We start from the raw sequence: 27,188 nt of genomic DNA, 5'->3' as shown, positions 1-27,188 counted from the left end.
CAGCTGTAATTGCAGCAAAAGGTGGCGCTACAAAGTATTAGCGCAAGGGGGCCGAATAATATTGCACGCCCCACTTTTCAGTTTTCTATTTGTTAAAAAAGTTTAAATTATCCAATCAATTTTGTTCTACTTCACGATTGTGTCCCACTTGTTGATTCTTGACAAAAAATTAAACTTTTATATCTTTATGTTTGAAGCCTGAAATGTCGCGAAATGTTGAAAGGTTCAAGGGGGCCGAATACTTTCGCAAGGCACTGTACATGTAAATGACCTCCGTTAATAATTAAATTGTCTCACCGATAGCTGACATTCGGGGCAGCAGGATCCACAGGAAAGTCCCTTTAGGTCAGGGGTGTCAAGCTCATTTTTTCGCGGGCCGCATTGTAGTCGTAGCTTCTTTCGGAGGGCCATTATGACTGTCAACCCAAATAAACGTATGAGCACCTCATATTATATACAGTAAAAGCTACAAAACAAACTGATAAATAACTAGTTTTCCAATCAGACGAGTAAAATCTCGTCAAATATTTAAAAAAAAAAATAGATATTATTAAAAGTGAAGAAAATTTGCAATTCTAGTAATGACACGTGAATTTGATGCACAATTTGTCTTCGCGGGCCACATAAAATGATGTGGCAGGCCGTATCTGGCCCCCGGCCCGGGCCTTGAGTTTGACACATGAAAAAAAAAAACTGAACAAATAAATCAAAAATAAAACATAGCCAGTAACATAAATACAGTTATCCAACCAAGGATAGAGTCCGGAAAATCAAATGCTAACAAATAACGTGGAATTCACGCATATGGGGAAATTCAGATCCATTAAGTAAAAACCGTGCCATCATTTGGTTTTCCCCACAGGTGTTTCTACTCGAGCAGGTAAACGAGTTCGAGCATGCGCAGTTTACCTGCTGGTTGAGAAGCACCTGTCGCTAAAGCAAAACTGTGGTGGGGGTTTTACGTTGTGGACTTGGATTGTAGTAGTACGTCACAGCCACAAGAGGGTGATGCATATCCGTTACCATCGGCCTATTCTCAAATGTCAAATTTACTGACGAAATCCAAAGAAATTAGGCTTGAGGGTGGACAAATTCATGGAGGTTTTGGACCTTGCAGGAACAATTTTGAAATGGAGTGGAAGACAATAATGTAGTTACTAACGAGCAGCGCCCAAAGTTGAAGTTAAAATCAATGAGCCGCAACTGTTTGTGGTAAAACGTTACCTGCCACTCAATTGAAATTACCGCAAGCGTAAAATTATTGCAAATTAAAAAGAAAACTCTATTTAATACTTCTCCCTCAGGGAACAAAATGAACTATACAAACACTGACGACAGGAGTCAAGAGTTTAGAAAACATTTTATTATATCGAGGGATAGGCTGTCAAAATGGCTTGGATGAAAAGACAGGTTTAAGTGAAAGCATGTAAAAAATAAAGCAGCTTTTTTTTTTGCTCTGCGGGAGCGTTGAAGCAGAAATATGTATAGAGAAAAAAAAAGGTCCAAAAGATATATCAAAAAAATGTAAGACACGTTCCTTGAAGTGGAAAAAGAGGGAGGGGAGGGGGTCAGTACGGTTAATTAATACATGACGTCAATAAACACTCACTGTTGTCATTTCTTCATGTTTTTGTACAACTCCGCTTGGCATGGATGGATTTTTAAATTAATACAAAAAAGAAGGCAAAAAGCAGATACACTTCCAATGTGCTGCACTTTTCAAAAAGTATACATTGAGACTTCAGCTTTCAACGAGCAGGGAACCGACATGCATTACGTTGGAAAACAGGGCTGGGGAAGCTTTTGGAAAAATAATGCACGGTTGGGCCGCTGCCACAAAATGTCCTGGCGTATGCCCCGGGTTCCCCACCCCGCCTGCTCAAGAGCGGTCCCGAAAAAGCTGCAGAACATAAGTGAGATATGTACAACGGCTCTCTAGCGCTCCCTGTCAGATTAAGCCTTCCTCACTGTTGAACAGTATTTGAAACGTGACATATTGTAGAATTGTCTAGAAATAAGTCTCTGGCACGCTTAACAACGCGTTGTGACATTAAACCGAGCATATATTTTGCCATCTGCGAAATTTCTGAAAACATGTCTGACTGCGTCCTTCTGCATAAAACGTCTCCGTTAAAATGAGGCAACTTCTTCGCAATGGGGGTTCTGCGCGCACGATAAAAATCGTATAATATATGCAATTTTTTTCCGGCAAACCCCGTTTTCAAATGGATAAAACACGTTGTGACCCGAGTCACAGACTTCCGAATAAATTCAGAATACAATCAAATTAGATCCGTTTTGAGTGGCACATAGTCGAAAACTGCCCGTGAAAAATATTTCACACCATAAATGTAATATAGTTTTCTATACCATAAAGGTTGTCCACCCCCCCATTGAAAATGTTTCTGCTTAATAAAATAGTCAATTTGTCAGTTTCATTAGAATTCTCTTTTTGTCAATCTACATAAATTAGTTACAAAATATTAGTCATTTTCTCTCTCTATGGTTACATGACAGGGAGAAATACAATAAATGCCATAATTTAGAGATTTTTTTTTTTAAAGGGAGATTTGACAGTTTTCTTGCTCGGCTTCCACGGCTCAATTTTTATTGCCCAAAGAATTAAATAACCGTTGAGATAATAAGTTAATCAGCAAATAGATATTAAATATTTTTCTGATGGCCTTTTTTTTCCGATATGGATTCCTTAAAAAAAAATGTGAATGAGGACGATTGCACTTGACGGTTGTGAAAGAAAGGAAAGCACAGTGCTTCTCGAGTGAAAAATAAATATGAATCCTTGCAGGAAATAACTTATGATAAAAGGCAAAAAAAACAACAGTACAGCTTTGAAATCGTTTAAGCCAAGAGTCGATAATTCAACAGTTGAACCCCACGCGACCAAAACGATGCCATTGATAAAGTGCTGATCGAGCGGGATTTTTTTTTTTTCCATTTTCTTGTACCATGCGAACCTCTCGGGAGTCCGCTAACTTCGTGATTCCACGCAAATAATTTGACGGGGTCCGAGAAAGGCAAAAACCGTCGCAGCAATGGCCTCCGAAAAGCCAGAACAAAAGAATCCCTGAGGTGCACATTCGGCTGTGTTGTTACAGCTCCTTCCGGTTCCCGTTCGTGGGTTTGGTAATGAGTTCTCTCAGTGTGTTTTGGTGTTGGCGGGCCTTCACGCCAGCGCCCAAAGGCGACTTTGGACTTTAGGCTAAGAAGGAGATCACAGCATCCTCCAAATTCCGACGTGTCCGACCAAGCGTCTTCCTCCAAATTTGACACTAAGTTTTGGAAATTGGGCTTTGGGGTGAACCCAAATGGCTCTAGAACCATTACAATGTTCTGGTTCAGCACAGCCCAAGCTTTTTGTATGTCAAACTTTGACGGACTCCATTACAGACAACTTGATGGCTTCCTCCAACATCTGATTGTCCGTAAAGGCGGGAGGCGGCTCGGGGACGGACTCCGAGAGACCGATGAGGGACTCTAGGAGGCAGGTGCCCGGATCGCCAGACGTTGGCATGCTCGGGTAGCTCGGCAGCTGGAAGTGGAAAAAGTTGTCCATGTGCTCGTACTCCTTAAGCGAGTTGTAGAGCGAGCTGGGGCCGAGGCAAGGGAAGCCGTCGAAGAACTCCAGGTCCGACTCGGAGGACAGGCTCAGGTCCATGTTGTAGCTGGCCGAGCGGTCCACGGTCGGCGAGGGAGTGTGAGGGACACCGCCGCAGTTGAAGAGTCCGTTGCCCTGGTTAGCGTTCTCGTCCAAAAGTTCTGACCCGGTCCGATTGACCAACGGTGCCGCGTTGTCGTCGGCAAAGTCCGCCATGCTGAAGCTGCCAAAGGTCTCAGTCGTCGTGGCCGCCTGCAGGGGACACGAGTCCTTCTCGGCGGCGTCCCAGTTCCCGGCCTCGTTGAAGCTGAGGATGCGGCTCAGGCCTTTCTCGTCCACATCCAGCGGAGTGCGCCGCCCGCACGGGCTCCCGCCACCCTCGAAGTCGTTGCTGTGGCCGGACAAGTCCGACAAGTCCGTCATGTCGCTGCTGCAGCTGTTGTCGCCGGCGGACGCCAGCTCCGAGCCGAAGGGGAAGGAGCAAGCGGGGGGAGCGGCCATGGCTTCTGTCGTCGCTACCGCTGCCTCCTCGCCTCCGGACTGCTCCTCCAGTCGCTTCTCCAGCTCCAGCTTCATGATGGTGTGGATGTAGTGCGTCTGCACCCGGGTGGAGTTGAACTCAATGCGGCCTTGCGTGTTGCCGCAGCCGTCCTTGGTGCAGCCACACGGGAACGACGAATGGTCCATCTGCCGGAGGAAGAACCCATTACTTCTTAGCTGCTACGTGACTTGTCCAAAAGAAGCCCACAGTCTGAATGTTCCTCAAAGGTTCTCTTACCTGACACTTGATGCCAGCCAAGCTGCAGCCGCAAGTTTCGGGCTCGCAGAAGCCTTGACAATCGCAGCCGCAACGCTCCCTGGAGATCCGCAGCTCGTGCAGCTGTCTCTTCTCCTCCTTGTCGACCTTCTTAACGCCGGCGGCTTTCAGCAGAGCGTAGCGCTGCTTGGATGGGTATGGCTGGAGGAACGAGCCCTCCTCCAGGTTGGCGCTGCTCACGTCCTCATCCCGCTCGGGGATGTCGTCCACCGTCAGCCGCTCGGCCTCTTCGCTGTCTTGCGTTCCGTTCTTGGTCAACTGCAGAAGACACGATTGGTCAAAGGGAGACCCAAACCCTCAAATCTGAGTTTGCTTCTGTGTCTTCGCTCACCTTTAATTTAAGAGCCCCCAGCTTCTCCTCCCGTAGCCGGTTGAGCAGTTTCTCCCGGCGCAGCAACCGCTGCTCTGCGGCGAACTCAGTCAGCGTGTACGTGCGGTGCGCGCTGTGCCGGGGCGTCATGCCCAGGGTGCACCCCCCTCGGCTGGGTACGCTGGTGAAGCCCTGGCACCGCGGGAAGAAGAAGACCGTCACCTGGTCAAAGGTGACATTGCTCCGTCGCGCCCGCTTGGATTTCTTGAGGATGGACGTCACTGCGGAGGGGAGGAAGAGGAAATGGATTTGGTTTCCTCTTTTCTAGTTTTGCATGCACTGCTTCGGCGTGCCACTAGAGGTTGGAATATCCTTGCATTGGAATTTACAGGCGCCTAGTAAAAAGGACGCTCCTCTGATTCATTGCTCTGCTCTTTCATAGAGCCTTATCGGGCACCCAATTAGCACGAAAACATGAATTGGAGTGCATTTACGTCGCGTAAAAGAGACACCACCATGAAAAATTATCAGCTCGGCTTTGTTGCGTTGTGCACAATGATAAATCAACTGAGGGAGAGGCAGGGGGGTTGTCAGGCAATCCCTGCAAGACGACGAGATTCCCACGAAACAGTGCCAGAACAGGACAAAGCTCAAAGGTACACGTGCACACAATGGAAGAACTACTGGACGGTTTCCACGTCTTCTAACAACCCCTCCCCACTCGGAAAGTGGCATGTGTCCACATGTGGTGGCTATATATATTTAATTGTTATATAATGGCAGAGTGGGACAGAAGGTCCCAGGGTGGGAACATTTGCAAAGGCAATCCCCAGAGGGTCCTTAATCTCAGCTGTAGTAGCTGAACTAATGAGCACCTTTGCCATATTCTCCACCTCCTTTGCAACGACACCAATCTGCTCCCCCAGGTTTGTGTTTGCACACCATCTCCTCCGCATCCCACGCTCCGCCGGGCAAGTGGCCAGCGCTGCTCTTCCAGGAAACCTCATTTGCCACAGTCGCCTGTAGCAGACGTCGCCGAGCTTTTTGGCCACTCCGGTTTCACGTCGAAAACCTATTTGGATGGCCAAGCGTCGAAAGAACGAATGGCTTGCAACCAGTTGTCCTGGAGGAGTCGCAGCGTGAAGGGATTGGGCCCTTTGGCCCGCTTTAAGAGCTATTTGAGTGTTTCATGAGCTGCCAGCGGATCAAATTCGTTCAGCTCTCTCCCTGTTCTGTGGGTTTTTATTATCAGAACCTCAGCGGAGCCGTAAAAACACAACATATTTTCCGTCAGCAACTTGACTCACTGTTGGAATGCGTTGCCGGGGAGCCGGGGTTGCTAGGGGTGGAATCTAGGGTGTCTGAGTAGCAGCTCTCGCCCTCCGAGTCCCAGGCGGAGCAGGCGGACGAGAGCGAGGAGGGCGAGGGCGACGAGTAGCACAGGTCCTCGCCCACATCTTGAAACTTTCTCTTGAGAAGCCCGCTCATGGCGCCTGCGTGGACGATCTGTGGACACGAAATGGCGTCAATGGAGAAGTATAAGCTGCATGCTTCAAAATGTTTCCACAAAATTGAGCTATTAGTAGAAATGCCTCTCAGTAGGTTTCATTTATCTGTATTGAAGCTAAAAGATATTTCTTTTAAATGACTAATAGCCATGCTAATTGCCGCTAGCCTATTTATGGAGTTACCCATTGCATTTTAGCATGCTAAGGGGCATAAGTTGCTAATGATAATGGCAACGATTGTCAGACCCGATACAATTACACACTCATTTCTCCCCTGACCAACAAAGAGGACAATTCAGCCACGTTGCAGGAAAAAAAAGCTTCAGCTCCGAACACGTATTTCAATACGCTGTGGTCGCCCCGTGCTTTGCCCATGTGAGTGCACGCACGAATGCTGCCTGCTAGTGTTGGCTCGTGAGTGAACGATTCGTTCAAAGGAACGAATCTTTTCAGTGAACGAGAGTGTTTTCCGTTCGTATGACTTCAACCAGTAGGTGTCGGTAATGCCCATTGAAGCTGGTGCCACCTCGCCGTAAAATAAAAGGAAAAAGAAAATTACGTAACTTCCCGTTCACGAACGTCGTGAATTGAATTTCCCGTTCACCAACGGACGAATCTGTGAGTGAACGAATCAGTGAGTGAGTGATTCGCATTTCCAGTTCATCGCGAGAACGGATCAGTGAGGGAACGAATCCTGACTTTCCTGTTCGCGAACGAGTCATTGGGTGAACTGCCTTTCCGTCAGTGAACGTGTTGCGTCTCCTAACGTGAACTATGTAAGCCAGAATGTAGATTTACGATTTACTTATAATAGGTTTTAAATAACGTGTATGCATCTATATGCCGAAATATTGTTATCCAATATATCGACTGCAGTTTCACATTAGTTTGCTGGTTTGAGATGTACTTTTATTATTATTATTATTATTTTAATAAACATTTATGTTATAACTTGTCTGGTGTTTTATTCCTTGGTTTTATATTCGCCAATCAAAACAAAAATCAGACATTTAGTTAACTGCTATATATGACAATATGTAAATGTCTTTTAGGTTGTTATAATGGCATAGCGGCAAAGCTGTCTGTCACTCATTCGTTAATCTTCGCGAACGACCAATCAGCAGCGAGTGATAGATGGAGGCGGGACTTTACGAATCAGTGACGTAATTTCCCGTTCACGAACGAGTCAGTGACGCAACTTTCCGTTCACGACCGGGTGACTGTTGCCAACGGATCAGTGTGTAGGTGTTGTATTATAGAAAGAAATGTGTTAATTACCCGAGCCAATTATATAATAATAATAATAATAATAATAACAATAATAATAATAATAATAATAATAATTGGGGGGGGGGGGAGTAGTTGTATTGTTTGATGTGTATGGGTTGTTTTCCACGGAATGTTGTGTAGAAAAAAACCGGATCAGTGTGTGTGTGGGGGAGAACGATTTGTCGAACGATTCGTTTGAACGAATCTTTTGAGTGAATCTGATTCTACAGATTCAGTTCACCTAGATGAACTGGAATGCACATCACTACTGCCTGCAGCCAGTCAGCCACAGGAAGTAATCAATCATCCCTTATTTGCATAAGTCAACAACGAGCCAACCCCTTCACACCTTCAAAAACATGCTATCAAAAAGCATCGATTAGAAGAAATGCCACCCGAGTTTGGCCTTCCCCATCGAGTATTCTCGTGACATCTTCGCAGACAAAGACGTCCGCTTCCTCTTGGAAGATGTTGCGTTGCGCCAGCCTGCCCGCCGTGCGTGCGAGCGAGCGTGCGTTCAGCGCTCCCGTGATAGGGACTGCTGCCACAGCGATAAAAACAATTAGTCCTTTGAGAAGCGCACACATGCACATACCCAGGCGGGTAAAAAAACAAACAAACAAAAAAAAAAACATGCACAAAAAGAGCTCTTGATGAGGGAAGGCAATTTTTTTACTTTTTAAATACATTTCTTTAAATACCGCTATTATTGATGTCCAAATGTGCATGTTGACTACATTTGAGCAAATTTTAGTCTCAATGTGAATAGGAACATTTAAGCAGTGCACATATGTGCAGTGGCGGAGCTAGAATTTTTTTTTCCTTCGGGGGTTGGGGGCAAGGGTATTGCGAAAGGTCTGCAATTCTGCCTAAATGATATTTCCCTATTTCTGAAAAGTCAATTATCTAGCCTTGCACTTGGGGTCCATGGAATTTTACAGTATATAGATGAAGGATGATTTGTTGTCGGTATGTGGTGTAAACGAAAGACTGGAATGTGATAGGTTGACCACGACGGGAAGTGAGGGTAGAGGAAGGCAGTTGTTTTTATGACGGTCCATAAAGCCGCCGTTTGACGATGTCTTCGGAGTGGCATCTTAATCACTTACAGCTGATTTTCAAATGGCGTTTTAGCGAACATTTTTGTTATTTTTTGATGGGGGACATACTTGTAATTTTGCTTATTGTTTAAAAGCAAAGTGATTTTCAGGGGATAATTGCAGGGTAAGCATTCGTGTGGCACGTTAAATGTCGGTTCTCCAGCGCGGCGGCTATTAAGACAAAGCCAATGCCAAGCCGGGCCTGACGAGAGGCCTGTCGAGAGGCCTGTCGGGAGGCTGGCAGATTGCGAGCGACCTTGGCGTAAGCGGGCGGCTAAACCAGATTCTCCCCGTGAGTTCCAAAAAGAGTGTGACCTGCATGCCGCCTGTGTCTTATCAGGGCGTGTTATGCAAGTGTCAGTGTTGCACCTGGCGGGTAGGGGCACCACGCTGGGGAGCATCCACGGGCATTTAGATTCACGCCTACGCACAATTCTGCCGTTTCAATGAACCTGACATGATTATGAGAAGAACATGCAAGCCCGGGATTCAAACCCAGAACTTTGAGAGAAAGGCGCACTAACCATTAGTCCACAGTGCATCAAGACGGAAAAGGGGGAAACAAAAAAGGGCAGTTGACCCTCTGACAATGCTAAAGTAGATAGTCAAGGGCGGGAGGCTGACAAGCCATGCGGGGGGCTTCCCATTCTAAATGAATCACCTTGCGACAAACAAAGACCACCTCGATACCAAAAAAAGCTAACCACACGATACGAGCTTGTGCCTAATCGAGAAAAACAAACTAAAATGGCAAAAAAGAAAACAATGCTTTGAGGTGTCCTCCAGGGAGAGCAGAGCGCCGGCTAAGCAAAGTCTTTTTAATTAAAAGCTGCAGTGAGCCAGAAGGGAGACAGGGGGAGGAAGAGGAGGAGGGGTGGTGGTGGTGTCAGAAGTGGGTCATTGTCTCTTGACTGCAGCCTACCTGACACATTGATTTGCTAATCCTGTTCAACGAGCAGAAACAATGGCAAGAGGTTAATCCTAGTTTGTGGTCAATGTGGATCTGCCAGAAAAGAAGACAACAAGGCTGCTATTGCTCATTTGTAGTATGATAAGAAAACTATTATTATTTATAATGAAAAAATAAATAAAAATCAAGTGTGGCAGGACACGGTGGGCTCTCCTGAAGATAATCAGTGCCTGGAGTGGCAGCGTTGCATGCCGGCGTCTCCCCGCGCTGAATTATGCATCGCTGTCATTCCATCAGTGGCGGGATAAAAAGGGATGCGCACACTCGGGGGAAGATAAATCTCCCAGCTCGGGGGAGATTTGTCACTAAAAGGCACAACGCAGATCCAATCGGGAGGCACGCCATGTCAGCCCCACCCAATGACATTAGCTGCGCTTTGTCGCTACGGCTGCTCGAAATTAACAACACCTACGGAAGTCTCCAAATGATCATCCTGATGGATTATTCTGCCGTGTGTTAAGAATTGTTTCCTCTGTTATCATGGCTGACAATCACAAAATGCTAAAGCAAGTTAGCGATACACCGCAACTCTCCGAAGAGTAATTACGTCGTGTGTAAGTTTAATTCGGGAGCACGATTGATCTGATGGACTGACAAGACAGTTTGACTTTGCCCCCTTTGTGCTGCCTTTTTGTAGCTGATAGCGATAAAGTGTGTGCAAGCGTGTGTGTGTGTTGGGGGGGGGCACTAATCTTAGCCGGTTGAGAGCATTTACATGGCAGACTGACAACCCGGCACAGTCTGTCTGTCTTACTGTCTAGCTGAGTGAGGGAGTGCTCATAAAATGTAGTAATGATGAGCCCGAGTGTGTGTATGGGGGGGGGGGGTGTAAACATGTCAAGGCAGGTTGGGACTCAAGGCCCCGGGGCACCGCACCTCTCACTTCGTCACAAGGAAAGATGGCAGCCAAATTCTTCGAAATGACGGGAGGCCAAATTCCTCAGACTCTTCTTACCCAGCGATAGAATCAAACGATTCTTATGGATGGTGTAAATTACTTACAGCCGACATCCCCCCCACCCCCCATAGTAAAGGGGAGGGCGGGGCTACTACAATGAAGTGTGACCAATATAATTTCAAAGTTTTTGCTCTGCTGTCATTCCCACCGAGGCCCGTCAGAGAAACATTCTGTTCCCCTGCCTCGACCCGTGGCACCGCTTTCCAAAAAGGAGAGGTACTGGGAAAAGGGAGGGAGCACAGCGCAAAGCAAATAAATACTGTCATGTCTCCAAAGCCGCAGGAATTCCATCTCTGGCAGCGTGCCGCTCTCGCTGTAAAGGAGCTCAATCGAACACAGATGTGGGCTTTTTTTGCTTCTTCCCCGGTCTCGGAAAGTCCGACGCGGTACCGGGCGAGGGCGCATGCGGGACACACCTGACTGGGGAATTAACAGCACATGCAGCTCACATGCTGCCTTTAAGTCGGGAGACAGTTCTGATTCATCATTTATCAACCCAGTCAAACTTTCAAACTTCAATATTAGGGATCTACCACATTTTTTCAAACCGATACCAGTGGGAGAATTCACCGATACCAAGTTCCGATACCTGTCGTATTTTTGATATACAAAATTTCAAGACACAGGTGATGATTTGCTGATGTGTCGAAATGACACCGTAGTGCCACCTACTGCCCAGAAGGACAAATGTCAAACCATGAGAAATTCCATTTTTCAAATCAAACTAAATTAATTGAGATTTACATGTAAAAAATTGATTTGAGGAGAAGTTGAGCCTAAATGGGACGAAGCAGATGGAAGCAAGTTGCTGTGTTGGGGGTGGGTGGGCAAGGGGGGGTGCTGCGGAGATTCCTTTCAGCCGGCCCCCTTCCCCTCCCCTCCCGTCTCCAAAGCACAAAAGAGAGGGGGGCATCCTGCGTGAACGAAATGAAGCAAGGCAACCTCGCTTGAACCCAACGCTGCTACTGTAATCACTCAACGCAAGCGTGTGCTCATCGAGATGGTTGCCAGGCGGAATTCATCTTTTGTCAGGAATTCGTGACAGTGTTCAATCAAACATAAATAGACAACGTGTAGTGCAACCTATACAGAGGCACTGTTGGGTGAGTCAAGTGCAGTTTAAAGCAAAGTCCAGATATACCGATAATCGCACAGAGTGCGCGTTGCTGCCCCCTTTTGGTTAAAGTAGTTAAAAGCCCTGTTATCAGATTTCTCGAAAAGATTATTCTGACCGATTATCCTGCGGTGCGGGGTGTTTAAGAGGACTTTTTTCCTCAACCTGCTTAATGTTTAAGAGACACTTGTCTGTGCTATGCTTCACATTTTAAAAATTGGGATCAATAACAATCCGTATGTGTGTACCTTGCTTAAATAATCCCAATATAATGACAAACGCGATGAGCTGAGCCAACACCTGCTGTATATAATTGTCTAAAAACTCACTGACTATCTCATGGACCACTTTTGGAATGTTGTCTGGGACCAGCAGTGGTGAGGGGACCACAGTTTGAACACCACAGCAAGCACTGTCACAATGCAACAAATTGCCCATATTGGACCGGACGAGCTACTTGCTGAGCATTCTGGAGAAAGTGGAGTGTGTGTGTGTGTGCGTGCATGGGTGCGTGGGTGTGTGTGTGCGTGGTGGGAGTAAAAGCACAAGGAATGGAAGCTGTCAGTAAACAAAGGATCACTCTCCTCCCGTGTGTATGCATGTGCGTGTGCCATTCCAGAAAGCCTGATTTCCAAAAATGATCCGGGTGAGGTCGCGCTAGAGACGCTTTTAAAAGTCCTCTCCAGTCTCCACGCACACACACACACGCACACACAATGAGGTTACAAACTAAGGCAGAATCCACAATTTAAAAAAACAAAACGCGCGTGGGATTTCACGTTAAATAAAACGGGGCTATAAAACCAAACGATGGTGCCAATAAAGCAGAATAATGGAAGGTGGGGGAATAATGAAAAGGAGGAAAGCTACGTTTTTTTTGTTTTGTTTTTTAAATGCCTTTTTTAAATGGCAGGAATCACGCGGGGCCGCCGTGGGTCGTGTGCAGGTGACAGCGCCGGTGTCAGTTTTAGTGCCTTGCGCGTGGGCAAAAATAACGCATAATTTATAGTACTCCGATTATTAAAACATGCAATCATCTCACGGATTGAGTTTGGATTTGATGCACCTCTGATGTTAAAATAAAAACTCACCCCTTTTATCCTACTGACTAACAAAAAGAAAAAAAAATCCACACGTGACATATTTGCGCACGTTAAAGCACGCACGTTACATCCAGTACAATGAAAGCACTACTCACCAGCAAGTGTCTGACTGTCTGGTTAGCATGAGTGGCAAATGATGGGATTAATCCGAATGGATTCTACGTGAGAAACCATAAAGCGGATCGTGGATGGTTGACTGTCCGATTCTCCCCACAGACACGAAGATGTTCACCCTGTCGGTTCCGCGGCTATTGTCTGCCTTGGTGCGGCTCGAGCGCGTCCTATTCTGGAGCATAGCGGCGACGAGTTCCCTCTCTCTCTCGCTCTCTCTCTCTCTCGCTCTCTCTCTCTCTCGCTCTCTCTCTCTCTCGCTCTCTCTCTCTCTCGCTCTCTCTCTCTCTCGCTCTCTCTGTCTCTCGCTGTCTCTCTCTCTCTCTCGCTGTCTCTCTCTCTCTCTCTCTCTCTCTCTCTCTCTCTCTCTCTCTCTCTCTCTCTCTCTCTCTCTCTCTCTCTCTCTCTCTCTCTCTCTCTCTCTCTCTCTCTGTCAGTGGAAAACTCCTCCCGGCGTGTGGCTGTGACGCAGGCCGTGACACACAGCAGAGGAGGCGGCCCACGCCGCTTCCTGCCTCCGCCTTTTCTCTTCCTCCTGCTGCGTGACTGTGTTACGCGTAGCGGCTTGAAGGGGGGAACAGAAGGCTTGACATCATTGAGTGAGGTGGAAAACTAAAAAAAAAGGGGATACACTAAAATCTTAACTTATTAAAAAGTACGCCAATTTTTTTAAAAAAAAGTGAAGAGTATCACTATGTAATCTTTTTAAAACATACGACTACTGCAATATTACAACATAAACAAAATACAGCTAGTTCTGAAAAATGTCACTTGTACAAACTGTTTTCTTGGAAACAATAGCACTTTGTTGTGCAATTACAACTTTTCTTGTTAAAAAATATGACTTATTTACGTTTCTTACTATATTTCTCGAAATATATTTTATTTCTTTTTACGAAAAAAATTAAACTGTCTCAAACGTTTTTCTCAAAAAGTTTTTACCAAAAGAATATGACTTCTCCAATCGCAACTTTTTGCTTGGAAAAACTGAATTGTTGAATGATTACCAGTTTTCTAAAAAAAATAATAATAATAATTACACTATTGTATGATGATGAAATTTGTCATGATTTTTTTCCTCTTACAATTACAACTTTTGTCCATCATTAAAACAACTACTTTCTTCTGAGCACTTAACTGTTGAACAATATTTTTTTTTGTTCTGTTCCGGACTTGATTTCGGTGCAATGCTGGAAGTGTTGAGTTACGTCACTTGTGAAAAGTGACGTAAGGTGTTTTGCAATAACGTGTGACTCAACTCCTTTCTACTGTAACAAATACACCGACAGTCAGCTACTTTGGTATGAAGAAGAATGAGAGTGCTTCTGTTGATTGGATTTTTTTTTTTCAAATGAATAAGACCATGATGAGATTTTGCAACTAAAAGCATCAAACATACCGTAATTTTCGGACTATTAGTCGCTCCGGAGTATAAGTCGCACCAACCATAAAATGCCCAAAAATGTGAAAAAAAAACCCCATATATAAATCGCTCCGGAGTATAAGTCGCATTTTGGGGGGCAATTTATACGACAAAATCCAACACCAAGAACAGACATGAACGAGCAACAACAGGCTAAACGATACGGTATGCTAACGTGACAAACACAAACGAGGAGCTGAGAACGGGCCTGACGTAACATTCAGTTATTTAAAAAAAACTATCACATAAATAACACGTTTATAAAACCATCTGTGTCACTCCAATTCATTAAATCCATCGATCGTCCTTTGTCAACAATGCCGTGTGCCGCACCGCAGTTGAAATTATTCCACAGGCCCATACAACGATATATAAACTACAGTTTTTTTCCTTGTATAATGCGCAAAATGTAACTAATTTATTGTCCTAAAATCTGGGGTGCGCATTATACATGGGTACAAAAAAAATATATATATTTTTTTATTTTCTTTTTAAGAAAGTCATGGTACAACAAAACCAACAACAGGACTGACCGACAAAGACGTGGAACAAAAAGACAGGGTGACATTACCAAAGACAGGAACAGAAACCAAACAGACATCATGACATCATCCGACGGTGAGCGAGGGGCAGATAGGACTTAAATACAAAACACGTTACATTAATTGAGGTGACACAGGAAGAGAGGGGCGACGCGAACAGAAACTATGGCAACCTAGACACATAGCAAAACTGGGGACGAGACATGACAAATCACCCTCGAAATAAAACTTGAAATCACCTTTCTTCTTGTTTGTTGTCAATCGCGCATCGCATTCAGCCATCCTGCCCAACACACTTACTCAGTAAAATTCATAATTGACGACACATCGTTTGATGCGATGGTGCAATCCTTGATGGTGTGTTATTGTCAAATATTGTTTGTTTATTAATCTCCATCGCGGACCGGACGTCATACGGAGGCAGTATGACTGCGCATGCGCACTATGGAACCGATGCGCAGAACGGATGCGCAAGACACGTCAGCTATATAAAGAGCGAGAGTTGTTTTCTTCCTATTAGTTTCAATTCACAGTTTAATTAGCAGTTTCAATCAGCAAATAACAAAATGCGTATTACAGGTAATATTTTATTTCACAACACTTTGCCTTGTTCCTTTCGTCTCTGCTGTTCACTTCAAACACGCTCCATACGACCGCAATGCTCTCGTATCAGACGCTTGCTCGATCACCTGCTTGTTTGCTGTCACAATGTACCCTACACAAATCCGAAACATTTGTTGCGGCTCCGAGTCACGATGAGGGGCAAGTTTTGGTTTCCAAGGGTGTTTTTATTCCTCTTCAACGTCTCTCCCATACAGAGCCGCCTTTTTCACGTCCACACGCCTTTTTCACATGTGCGCACGGAGCGCGGTGGTGCCTTTACGGGCAGTCGGAGAAATCAACGCCAACAAAAAAAATTACATCCAGCCTAGTTAAGACCATACCAAAGACTATAAAAATGGGACCCATTGCCTCCCTGCCTGTTTGACAATCATTGGGACTTAAAATTTAAAAAAAAAAAAAAAAAAAAAAAAAATATATATATATATATATATATATATATTTTTTTTTTAAAACATTGGGTGCGTATTATACATGGGTACAGGGTTTTTTCCAGCATCAACATGCCATTTTTAGGGTGCGTATTATACATGGGGGCGCATTATACACGGAAAAAAACGGTATATTTTAAATAACTATCACATAAACAACAATAAAATCAAACCATTTGTGTCACTCCAAATCATTAAATCCATCGATCAAATTTCTCGTCTTTTATGTCATCCTGGTGACAGAGGACATGTCCAGAGGATATGGCGCTTTAAAGTGTTAATTACTTTATTTGATTTTTTTCTCTCTATTTTTCACGTTTTGAATATAAGATAAGAGGAACTTTATTAATCTCACGTGTGAGAAACTGCATGTAACAACAGCTCAATTTACAGGAAGGTACAAGTTGGGGGATAAAGGTGCAAAAAGAGACTTCTGGACCGTAGGCATAAAAAATAGAATACAATATAAAAAGAAAAATATGGAAAAATAACAGCAATTGTAGTAAAACTGTAGCTTAAAAATATAAGCTATGAATATTTACAAAAAGAAGATAAAATAGTGGTAAAGTGTCGTAAAGTGTATGAAGTGTATGAAGTTTAGTAATGCTAATAACAAAAAGAAATAGTGTACGGGTTATAGAAGTGAAATAGATCTATGCAATGTGTGGCAGAGGATATTGCACATTGGGCTTAAATTGCACATTGGGGTTAAGAATTGCACGTTACGGGGAAAGGTATTGCACAGAAGAATGTGTTTACAGGTTGTCATTGTACAGCCTGATTGCGGTGGGATGAAGGAGCTGCGGTAGCGTTCCTTCTTACACGGGGGGAGTCTGAGTGTCTGACTGAAGGAGCTGCTCAAGTTCTCCAAGGTCAGATGCAGTGGGTGAGAGGGGTTGTTCCTGATGGATGCTAGCCTGGCTAGCACCCTCCTCTCGCCCACCTCCTCAACAGTGTCAAGAGGGCAGCCCACCACAGAGCTGGCCCTCTTAACCAGTTTGTTGAGCCTCTTCCTATCCCTCTCTGTGCTGCTCGGAGCCCAACAGACCACAGCGTAGAGGATAGCAGAGGCTACCACTGAGTCATAAAAGGTTTTTAGCAGAGGCCTGCTCACTCCAAAGGAGCTGAGTCTCCTCAGGAGGTGGAGGCGGCTCTGTCCCTTCTTGTGGACGGCGTTCATGTGATCAGTCCAGTTCAGTTTATTGTTGAGGTGAACACCCAAGTACCTGAAACTGTCCACGACCTCAATGTCCTGACCCTGGATGTTCACCGGTGAGTGGGGAGGTGCTCCTCTCCTAAAGTCAATGACCAGCTCCTTCGTCTTACTGGTGTTCAAGCACAGGTGATTGTGCTCACACCAGTCCACAAAGGCGCTGATGGCCGACTCTCGCCCCCCTTAGACATACAGCCAACAATAGTTGAGTCATCGGAGAACTTCTGGAGATGGCAGATGTTAGTGTTATACGTGAAGTCCGAGGTGTACAATGTGAAAAGAAATGGGGACAGGACTGTGCCCTGAGGTGCTCCAGTGCTGCAGACTACCACCTCTGATCGGCAGCCATGCAGTTGCACGTACTGGGGCCAGTTAGTGAGGTAGTCAACGGTCCAGTCAGTGAGGTGATGGTCCACTCCAGTGTCTAGCAGCTTCACTCGTAGCAGGGCCGGCGAGATGGTGTTGAAGGCACTGGAGAAGTCAAAGAACATGACCCTCACAGCGCTGCCGGCGGACTCCAGGTGGGTGAGCGTCCGCTGCAGCAGGTAGATGACGGAGTCTTCCACCCCAATGCCGATCTTGTAGGCAAACTGCAGCGTATCCAGAGTGGGGCTCACTACGGAGCGGAGGTGGCTGAGGACCAGGCGTTCCATCACCTTCATGATGTGGGAAGTGAGGGCGACGGGTCTGAAGTGGGCCGGTTCCTTGGCGTGCGGTGTTTTGGGAACTGGGACGATGGAGGATGTCTTCCATGCGCTAGGCACCTTCACCAGGCTGAGGCTCAGGTTGAGGAGGTGGCACAGAACATGGCAGAGATCATCAGCACATGTCCGTAGCAGCCTGGGGGAGATGCCATCCGGTCCCGGGGCCTTTCTCTGTTTCAGCTTCCCCAGCTCTCTCCTCACCTGAGCAGGAGTGAAGGAGAGGGGAAGGGGCTGAGATGAAGTTGAAGGCCGTGGTGAGTCATCGAGGGAGATGGGTGATTGTACATGTGGTGGGCGGGAGGGTGTTAAGTGGCCATGAAGCAGGGGGGAGTGGGTTGATTGTCTATGAGGCAGGCGGGGGGGTGGATCCAGGTATCCAGGCAGTGGGAGGCTGGGGTGGGCAGCGGACAGGGGGGTGAGAGGGAGTGGGGACAGGCCAAACCGGTTGAAATGCTGGTTAAGCTCATCCGCCCAGCGTTGATCCCCGTCAATGCTGCCACTCGCTCTCCGTCCAGAACCAGACATAGTCCTCAGGCCACGCCACACATCCCGCACGTTCCTCTGTGCGAGTTCCTCCTCCATCTTCCTGGCGTACTCCCGCTTTGCTTCGCGGATCGTCCTCTGGAGCAGATGCTGCAGCCTCTTCTGCTCCTCTCTGTCCCCGCGTCTAAAAGCCCACCACTTCTTGTTGATAAGGGCTTTCAGATGCAGGGTCATCCAGGGGTGGTTATTTGAGTAGCAACGCACCCTCTTAGTAGGTATTGTGCTCTCAACGCAGAAATTAATGTAATCCGTGATGCAGTCAGTGAGGGCGTCGATGTCCTCGCCATGATCACTGTAGAAAACTTCCCAGTCGGTAGACTCAAGGCAGCTTCTCAGATGCTCGATGGCTTCCTCGCTCCACACCCTCACTTCCTTTACCTGCGGGGGGTCTCTTCTCACCTTGGGTGAGTATTGGGAGGTGAGTAGTACCAGGTTGTGGTCTGAACGGCCCAGTGGGGGGAGGGCAGAGGCTGTGAATGCTCCCTAAGCATTGCAATAGAAGTGGTCCAGTATCTTATTGACCCTGGTAGCACAGTTTACGTACTGAGTGAAGGTGGGCAGCGTGGAAGACAGAGAGGCATGATTGAAATCACCGGTAATGGCAATGAAGGCCCGTGGATGGTCTGTCTGCAGCTTGCACACGGCGCTGTGAATGACGTCACGCGCGCGCGCCGCATTTGCAGACGGGGGAATGTAGACACCCACCAGAATAATACGTATGTCCAAATTCCCTCAGGAGGTAGTAAGGTCTCATGCTTATAGTCAGAGAAACTCGATGTCCTCGGAGCAGTGTTTCTCTCTGACGTAAACATGGGACTGCTTGCACCACGCTTCATTTATGTAAACCGCGATTCCACCGCCTCTCGTCTTACCGGTCTGAGCTGCACTCCTATCCGCTCTCTCCAGTCTGAACCCGGGTAGAGAAACAGCGGAGTCTGGGATGGTGTCAGTCAGCCACGATTCAGAAAAACACAGCAGACTAGCGTCCCTGTATAGTCCGTAGAATCGTGTCAGAGCCGCAAGTTCATCCATCTTCCCGTGTAGCGAGCGGACATTTCTCGTTACAACGGTCGGTAAACACGGCTGCTTTTTCCTCTTTCCCGATCCTCTACAGCCTCTCCTCAGTCTTCTTAGTTCCTCCGGAACCTTAGGTTTCGTGGCGAAGTAATAGGATCCGGGTCGTGCGGCAAGCAGCTGGTCTCGGCTGTAAACAATGAGACTCGCGGCGACTCCACTGAATGCACCACCACGTGCCGGTTGAAAAAGTAACGAAAAAAGGAGGACTACGGCCAAAAAAGCTCCCGAACTAGGTTTAACATGTGCAGGCTTGCACAAAGTTCCCCCTAGTAGAGAGAAAAAATTTGAAAGAAAACTAGAAATAATAAATAAAAGTGAAAAAGGGGGGAAAGAGGGAAGAGCTGTTGCAACAGGCTGCACGCAGGGCGGCGCCATTTTGGAAAATTTTAGTTCTAATATGTTCAAGATAAAGATATCAAAGCATGTGAAGTGATCAACTATACTAAAAATAACATGTGAAGTGGTCAACTATACTTGTAAGTAAGTGATGTGTTAATGATCAAGTAAAAATTTGTGAAAAAAAACATATACAAGTTGCTCCTGAGTATAAGTCGACCACCACCCCCCCCAAACTATGAAAACCCCCCGCAATTTATAGTCCGAAAATTACGGTACAAACTGCAATTAATTCCAAGTGCACCCAAGTCGCTTTTTGTTTTTACCTGCCCGAGTTTATTTAACGTTCTGAGTCATTGAATGGAATGCGGGTAGGACTGTTCTCCACACGCAAACAGCCACACTCACACCCTTCCCTTCTTACACCCTAGCGACTTTGCTTTCATTCCCAGTTGGCCCTGAATGCAGTGGCGGTGGCGGCAACGAGTTCCGCCAAAATCAACACAGGTGCTCGGCTCCTGAGACTCGTGTACATGGAGTTATGTTAATTGTCTTGCTGCAAAGGAAAGGCTTTTCTCACACTTGATGAGTTTTAGGGCCTTAATTATGACCCCGAAGCAGAATTGCCCTCTCCCGGCCTCCACGGGAGGGCAGCTAAGCACATCCAGATGAGTGACAGCTTGAAGTATCCCATTAGCGTTTCTAAATGATGTGAGCTTGTGTGAAAATCCTGGTGACAATTTGAGGTGTTCCAAACAGCCCCTCCCCCCCATAATTCATTCAGAACATACCGTGGAAAGTTTTGGGTAAATTCTAGGGATTGTACTTTGGCCATGTGAAGCCCTTTAAGACATTATACACTGCCCAAAAAAATTAAAGGAACACTTAGAAAATACATCAGATTTCAATGGTGACAACAAAAATGTTGGATATCTATATTGATATGGACAGTTTAAGGTCTCAGGAATAAAAAGATGCCACATCTTCTGATGAAAATAAAAGTTTTCAGCGTACAGAGGGCTCAGTACATAGACACCCCAAAAATCAAAGTGAAAAAATGATGTGGCAGGCTCGTCCATTTTGTCTAAATTAAATTTCTGCAACTCAAGATTATTTTCAATATCTTGTGTGGCCCCCACGTGCTTGGATGCATGCTTGACAACGTCATGGGTCTGTTCGTCCCTCCATGGAAATGCCTCCCCCGAGCATTACTGATCCACCACCGAACCGGTCATGCTGAATGATGTTGCAGGCAGTATAACGCTCTCCTTGGCTCCTTCAGAACCTTTCACGTCTATCACAGGTGCTCAGGGTAAACCCGCTCTCAACTGTGAAAAGCACAGGGCGCTAGTGGCGGACTTGCCAATTCTGGTGTTCTATGGCAAATGCCAATCGAGCTCCACGGTACTGAGCAGTGAGCATAGGGTACACTACAGCAGTGGTCCCCAACCACCGGGCCGCGGACCGGTACCGGTCCGTGGGTCACTTGGTACCGGGCCGCCAAGCCGCACAAAAAAAAAACGATCGATCAGTTAATTCAAGTCAAGACACTCGTCCCGGTCACGTGACATGTTTCCCCAGTCGAGCCCGCAAAGCTAATATGTGGCGACAGGCTAACTAACCAGGCAATGAAGCATTCAAAACTGCTTCAACACATGGAGACCAAGCATCCTGCAATAAAAGACAAACCTTAATCACTTCGGGTGTCATTGTCTCCGATTACGTCTAGATGGGACCGGCTCGTTTCTGAGAAACAAACTCAGTGCTCCCACTAATTCAACGTAATGGTGAGTTTTATTGTCGTATTTATATATTTATTATAAATGTATTATTTATTTATATAAATGTATTATTTATTTATATATATATGCCGGTCCGCGAAAATATTTCTGACATGTAACCGGTCCGTGGCGCAAAAAAGGTTGGGGACCACTGGACGTCGTGCCCTGAGGCCACCTTCGTTAAATCTGTTTCTGACTGTTTGGACAGAGACATTCACACCAGTAGCCTGCTGGAGGTCCTTCTGTAGGGCTCGGGCAGTGCTCAACCGGTTTCTCTTTGCACAAAGCAGCAGATATCGGTCCTGCTAATGGGATGAGGACCGTCTACGGCCCTGTCCAGTTCTCCTAGAGCAGGGGTGGGCAAACTACGGCCCGCGGGCCACATCCGGCCCACGGGACCGTTTAATCCGGCCCGCCAACCCTGAACAAATTGTATTATTAAACTTTCTTTTTTTGGTCATTTTGCCTGCAATGACTGCGTCTTCCCAGTAGATGGCGAAGCGCTCGCCTGCGCATTTACTACCGGAAGCCGTGTCAGAAAGCTCGGTGCATACTCACAAGTGCGTGTACGTACTCAGTAGTACGGACTTGGCGCACTCTCGCTCTATTCGTATCAGTCCCGAATTTAGAGCGTGGGCTTTGACGACAGCATTCTTATAATTCGTGCGCTGAGCTTTCAGATGCAGTTTTGCGCTAAAGCCACCCACAAACCTTCCCCTGGAATCCTTCCATTAAAATGAGTGGCCCGAAAAAAAGAAGTGAGTGCCGAATGTTAAAAAAGAGTGGCCAATTTGGCTCGACGTACGCGACGTGACGTTCAGCCACATGAACGTCAACATCAACCCGTCACAGATCAAGGTAAACGGACCAACACCTCGGATCTCGCCTAAGAATTGCCACAACAAATTTTACTCCAGACTATGACGCACTAGCAAAAAAGGGAGACCAAAAACACTGTTCCCACTGAAAATGAACGGGAGGCTCTCAAGTTTATTGTAAAAAAATGCATTTTGAATATGATTTGTACACATAGCAGGGATTGAAACTAGCGACCATTCTCATTTTCGAACAATGCAGGATGCTCAAGGACATTGATGCACCACCTATTTGCGACTAATCTTAACCTGTAAAGTTCTTAAGGCTTACTTTAAGGAAGTGTTTCCCGTTTCCTCACCTCTGTTACCAGGTGTTTGCGAGTTAAAACTCTGCTCTGATTTTCAGATACCCCTCACCGTGTTGCTGTTTTGATTACTTTATTTGGATGTATGCTTTCACCGATTCTCCAAGATGATATATTTGGTCAGAATGTTTGCCGTTTGATGTGATCTCATAAGATAAACATGTTTCATTAATCTGACCTGCAGGCACTGAAGTGATGGAGATTGTTATTCATAATAACAGTGTCGTATTTTACGAGAATCACTGATAGCAGTTTTTTAGTGAATTATTATTTTTTTAATGCTGTTAATAAATGCATTTGTTTTCAAAAAACTTGTTTGGAATATCCATGCTTTACTACCTACTAAAGGCCAAGATCTTTTATGCAATGACCTTTACAGGTCGCTTATATGACTTCACACAACGCCTACGTCCATCTGCTCCTGGTCCGGCCCTCCGGTCCAAATTTAGAACCCAGTTCGGCCCGCGAGTCAAAAAGTTTGCCCACCCCTGTCCTAGAGTAACTGCCTGCCTCCTGGAATCTCCTACATGCTCTGGAGATTGTACTGGGAGACACATCAAATCTTCTTGCAACAGCACGCATGGATGTGCCATCCTGGAGGAGTTGGACAATCTGCTCAACTTCAGGAGGGTTAAGAAATCGCCTCATGCTCCTAGTCGTGATAATGACTCTAGCTAAAGCCAACACTTGTGGAAAACCAGTTAAAAAAGATCAAGAGGGAAGAACTTGAAATGGCCTCCACCTGCAAAACCTCTCCTGTTTTGGGGACCATCTCGTTGTTGCCCCTCTAGTGCACCTGTCGTTAATCCCATCAACACCAATGCATCTGAAATTGATTAACAACCCCCTCTGCCGCGTACCTGACCAAAACCTTATCAGAAAAGTGTAATTGAATTCATGCCATACCCTGATAAAAAAATGTTCCTTTAATTTTTCTGAGCAGTGTACAAATAAACTTGACTAGCCTGAAATATGCTAACATGCAGCAATGTTAGCAGATGTGCTCGTAATGCTTCTCCAGCAAAAAGTGTCCAGGACTCATTTCCAGAATGTCCTTAGGGATCAATAAAGTACAAACCTTGCTAACGTGACGCGTGGCATTACTGAAGGACTAGAAATTCTATAGAATTAAAAAAATAAATCTTTTGTGAATGAGTGGTTAGCTATGTTTCGCTACAAAACGCTATCGCCAACTACTGGCCTGGCCTGCACATTACAGCCTGTTTTTTTTTTTTGCCCTCTTAGGTCACTCAAATTTTTTTTAATTTGGTTGAGGTCTGGGGACTGAGATGGCCAATGGAAGATCTTGATTCAGTATCTAGTCAACCAGTTCTACAATTTTTAGTCAAAGTCAAAGTCTGCTTTATTGTCAATTTCTTCACATGCCAAGACACACAAAGAGATTGAAATTACGTTCCCACCATCCCACGGTGACAAGACAATATACGTACATACAAGTAAGCAACACAAAAAATAAATATTCCACGTTAAATGATGAATGTGAAGTGATGTGCTCGTGTCTGAGCGTCCAGATAGACTCCGCCCATGCAGTTTCCCCGACCGACTCACCATCCACTCCCAAAGACACAACAATGAGCCACGCATGAAAACTTGTAGTCATCCCTTGAAAATATTAACAATTAGCTCTCTGTCTCACAGAGCATCCAGACATTGGGATTATCGCTTCCGCTTTCAAGGCTAATTATAGCAACACATGTGCAGCAATGTTGTTTGGCTACACGCATCCCCTGCTGTGAGTTCTCCACATTGGTTTGTTTATTGAGGTGTCTTTGGCCAAGCCCTCCTCAGATAAATACGGAAAACAGAATTTGAGTCCCGTCTCATGTTGGCCTCTGAGGTTGCCTGTCGTGGCTGTCAGCGCCTCCTTTTTTTTTTCTCTTTCTTTATGATTAACAAGGAAGACGTTCCAGGGAACACAATGACTGAACCTTCCTTATAGCATTTCTGAGAAAAGAAACTGTGCGTCAGCTGGCTGGATGTTGACAGGGGAGGGGGATGGGCTGCAACCGAGACAAACTCGCATATGTTAAGAGCCCCTTCTCTTTTAAAAAGTGTACCAAAGAGTTCACGGTGGAGGACGACCTCCAGCCCCCTCCGAGGAACACAATAATGGTCTTCAATGCTTTCCATCTGCAGCTATTGAATGCACGCGTCACGCCGCGGTCGTGTTATCATTTTACGGCCTCGTAAAACTCTTCCTAATGTGAGTGCTGGTGCGCTCAAGTAGAAGAAAACGGGTGAAATTTGACAATTTCTCCAGTTTCACACCAGCAAGGGCATTTTCCAAAAGCCTTTGTTACTATCCTGGTAGTAGAAAGTCATAATTACACAAAACAATTGTGTGAAAAGTCTTCTGCATGAGCTTTGTTTTTCAGTTTTTTCTTTGCCTTGTTCAGAGGTTTCCAACATCATGTAGCCCCCTCATTAAAGCTTAAAATTCATGACATCTGTGTCGGTAGGTAGAAGTCGAGAACAGCCCCCCCCCCCCCCCCCCCCCCCCCCACTGCCTGGAGGAGTGACGTGGGACCAGATGAGGCAGCCTGATTTTGTTGCGGTCAGAGCGGCCAGACGGACACGACTCGTTTCAAGGATAGTGGAATGGAGGAGGAGGGAGGGCGTGATTGATGGCTGCAGCTGTCCCGGAGGAAAGTGCAACACAGGCGGACAGCTGGTCACCTGTAGCTCCAGACGTGACTGTGATGGAGGGAGGGCCATGGCATTGTGTTTCAATGCGGACTTCATCCTGCTTGACTTTGGGAGTCGAGCGCTCAGACAGAAGAAATACGATTCGCCATGGGTATCAAAACATGAAGATGGACAGCAAAAGTGGAGATGAAAATATCTATGCTAGCCCAAACAGCAACTCCGCCTGTAGTTCCGCAGCGGCCAAGTCCAGATATCATGGCTGGCCTCGGCGTCAGGTGCGACTCATAAATCGTCCGACTTGCCGTTGTCGCCATTCCTTGGAGAGCAGAAATGCACAAAGCTCCCATTCATGGGCTAACAAACAAGCACTATGTCCGAGTCGCCCTCTCTGCTCGCCGCAAACTCTACGTGTGTTTTCTCCACTTTGTGCTTTTGGCTTTAAGGCCCCGACACGCTGCCAGTGTATTTTTTTTTCGGGGTTGTTTTTTTGGACTGGGATGTCTGCGCTAATGCATGCTGGATTGTCTCTCCCAAGACATTTGCTGGATGTTTTATTCATAGGACGTGATGCGCTATAGACTTCCCTCTGACACAATATTATTGATTGCTTAATTGACCATCAAAAAGAACGACCGCACTCAGGGCATCAAGAGCTAAAGGCACCTTTATGCTTACAAATGAAATGACTGCAAAATGGCGCCGTGGCTAATTACCATCACATTTTGGGGGAATATGTTTTCATGTCGCTCACATAACAACCGAAACATCTTTTTTTTTTTTTTTTTTTACAACTAGTGCATTGACTTCCTGCCCGCGTGCGATTGATTAATCGATTGACTAGATGCAAAATTGATTTAGCCGTAGCAGGCACAAAGCATGTAAACATTATTCCTATAGAGAGAAAATATATACATGTCTATTATGAATATTGATGGGAACATACTTCCGGGAGATGCTGAAGAAGAAGCAGCGTATTAACGGACCTCAAAGCCAATCCAGAATAAAGAGAAATCAACATTTGATTATATTCGCATGTTCCATTTATTGTTTTTAGTGTTTTCTTTGACCCGCCATAAAATTGTAGGAATTCTATTGTCAGCTCTCCGGCGTCTCTCTCGTAATATTTATAGCTCTTGATGGTTTCTTGCTATGTTCGGAAATCAATACAACAGCAAGGACGTCCTTTATGGCGACATTGGGCTCCGTAGCGGATAGCAACGAGCACCCCGCCGAGTGTCAGACAACCAAAGTTATTTTTTTTTTCGACCTCCCCTTCCTTGTACTTCCTGCTTGAGATGTTTACATGCCCCACACGTGCTTTCAAAGAAATACGAGAGGCCAGTGAAACACGGGAAGTGCTTGGCTGTGGGTGACTGCTGCGCCCAGTACTGATAACGAAAGTTTTATTTACTCTCAGCAAAAACTGTCGCAAAACTACTACCAGTAGTATAAATTATTCATTTATTAATAAGAATAGAATCATCTGTATTTATTTTATATAATTTGTATTTATTTGTACAGAAGCAAATTATTCTAATAAACTAGCCAGGTGAATGTGTACCTAATGTTGTCGTGACAACGCAGCGGGCTTGTTGGAAGTCCCACTCCGCGTCACAGGAGGAAACCAACCAGTCGCGATATTTCCGTGAACTTCCTCTTTTTTTTCTCATCAAAGCATCAGTGTTGAAACAGAAACTGCCGGGAACGAAACGAGTTTACGAGGAAACACAGCGTCCAGTCAGAGGACGAATATTGATACGAAATGATATCTTTCCAGGAACTCTACGAGGGTCA

General features: G+C 45.8%; 1 protein-coding gene across 2 annotated transcripts; it reads right to left on the bottom strand.

The window, feature by feature from the left end:
• Window positions 1-1,348: 1,348 nt before the first annotated feature.
• csrnp1b (cysteine-serine-rich nuclear protein 1b) lies at window positions 1,349-13,318 on the bottom strand. Of its 2 annotated transcripts, XM_061265779.1 has the most exons (5): window positions 12,861-13,313; window positions 6,051-6,249; window positions 4,765-5,024; window positions 4,395-4,691; window positions 1,349-4,303 (listed from the first exon to the last, which is right to left on the bottom strand). In XM_061265779.1, exons 2-5 carry the CDS (start codon window positions 6,229-6,231, stop codon window positions 3,383-3,385), a joined length of 1,659 nt encoding a protein of 552 aa, XP_061121763.1. In that variant the 5' UTR covers window positions 6,232-6,249; window positions 12,861-13,313; the 3' UTR covers window positions 1,349-3,382. The 2 variants fall into 2 exon arrangements, with proteins under 2 accessions (XP_061121763.1, XP_061121764.1); XM_061265780.1 differs by lacking the exon at window positions 6,051-6,249 and having other exon boundaries at window positions 12,861-13,318.
• Window positions 13,319-27,188: the final 13,870 nt, after the last annotated feature.

This window comes from Syngnathus typhle, linkage group LG19 (genome assembly GCF_033458585.1).
Source record: "Syngnathus typhle isolate RoL2023-S1 ecotype Sweden linkage group LG19, RoL_Styp_1.0, whole genome shotgun sequence".
Taxonomy (NCBI): domain Eukaryota; kingdom Metazoa; phylum Chordata; class Actinopteri; order Syngnathiformes; family Syngnathidae; genus Syngnathus; species Syngnathus typhle.
Note: the sequence above shows the minus strand (reverse complement) of the source record. Positions and strands in the feature narration are given on the sequence as shown.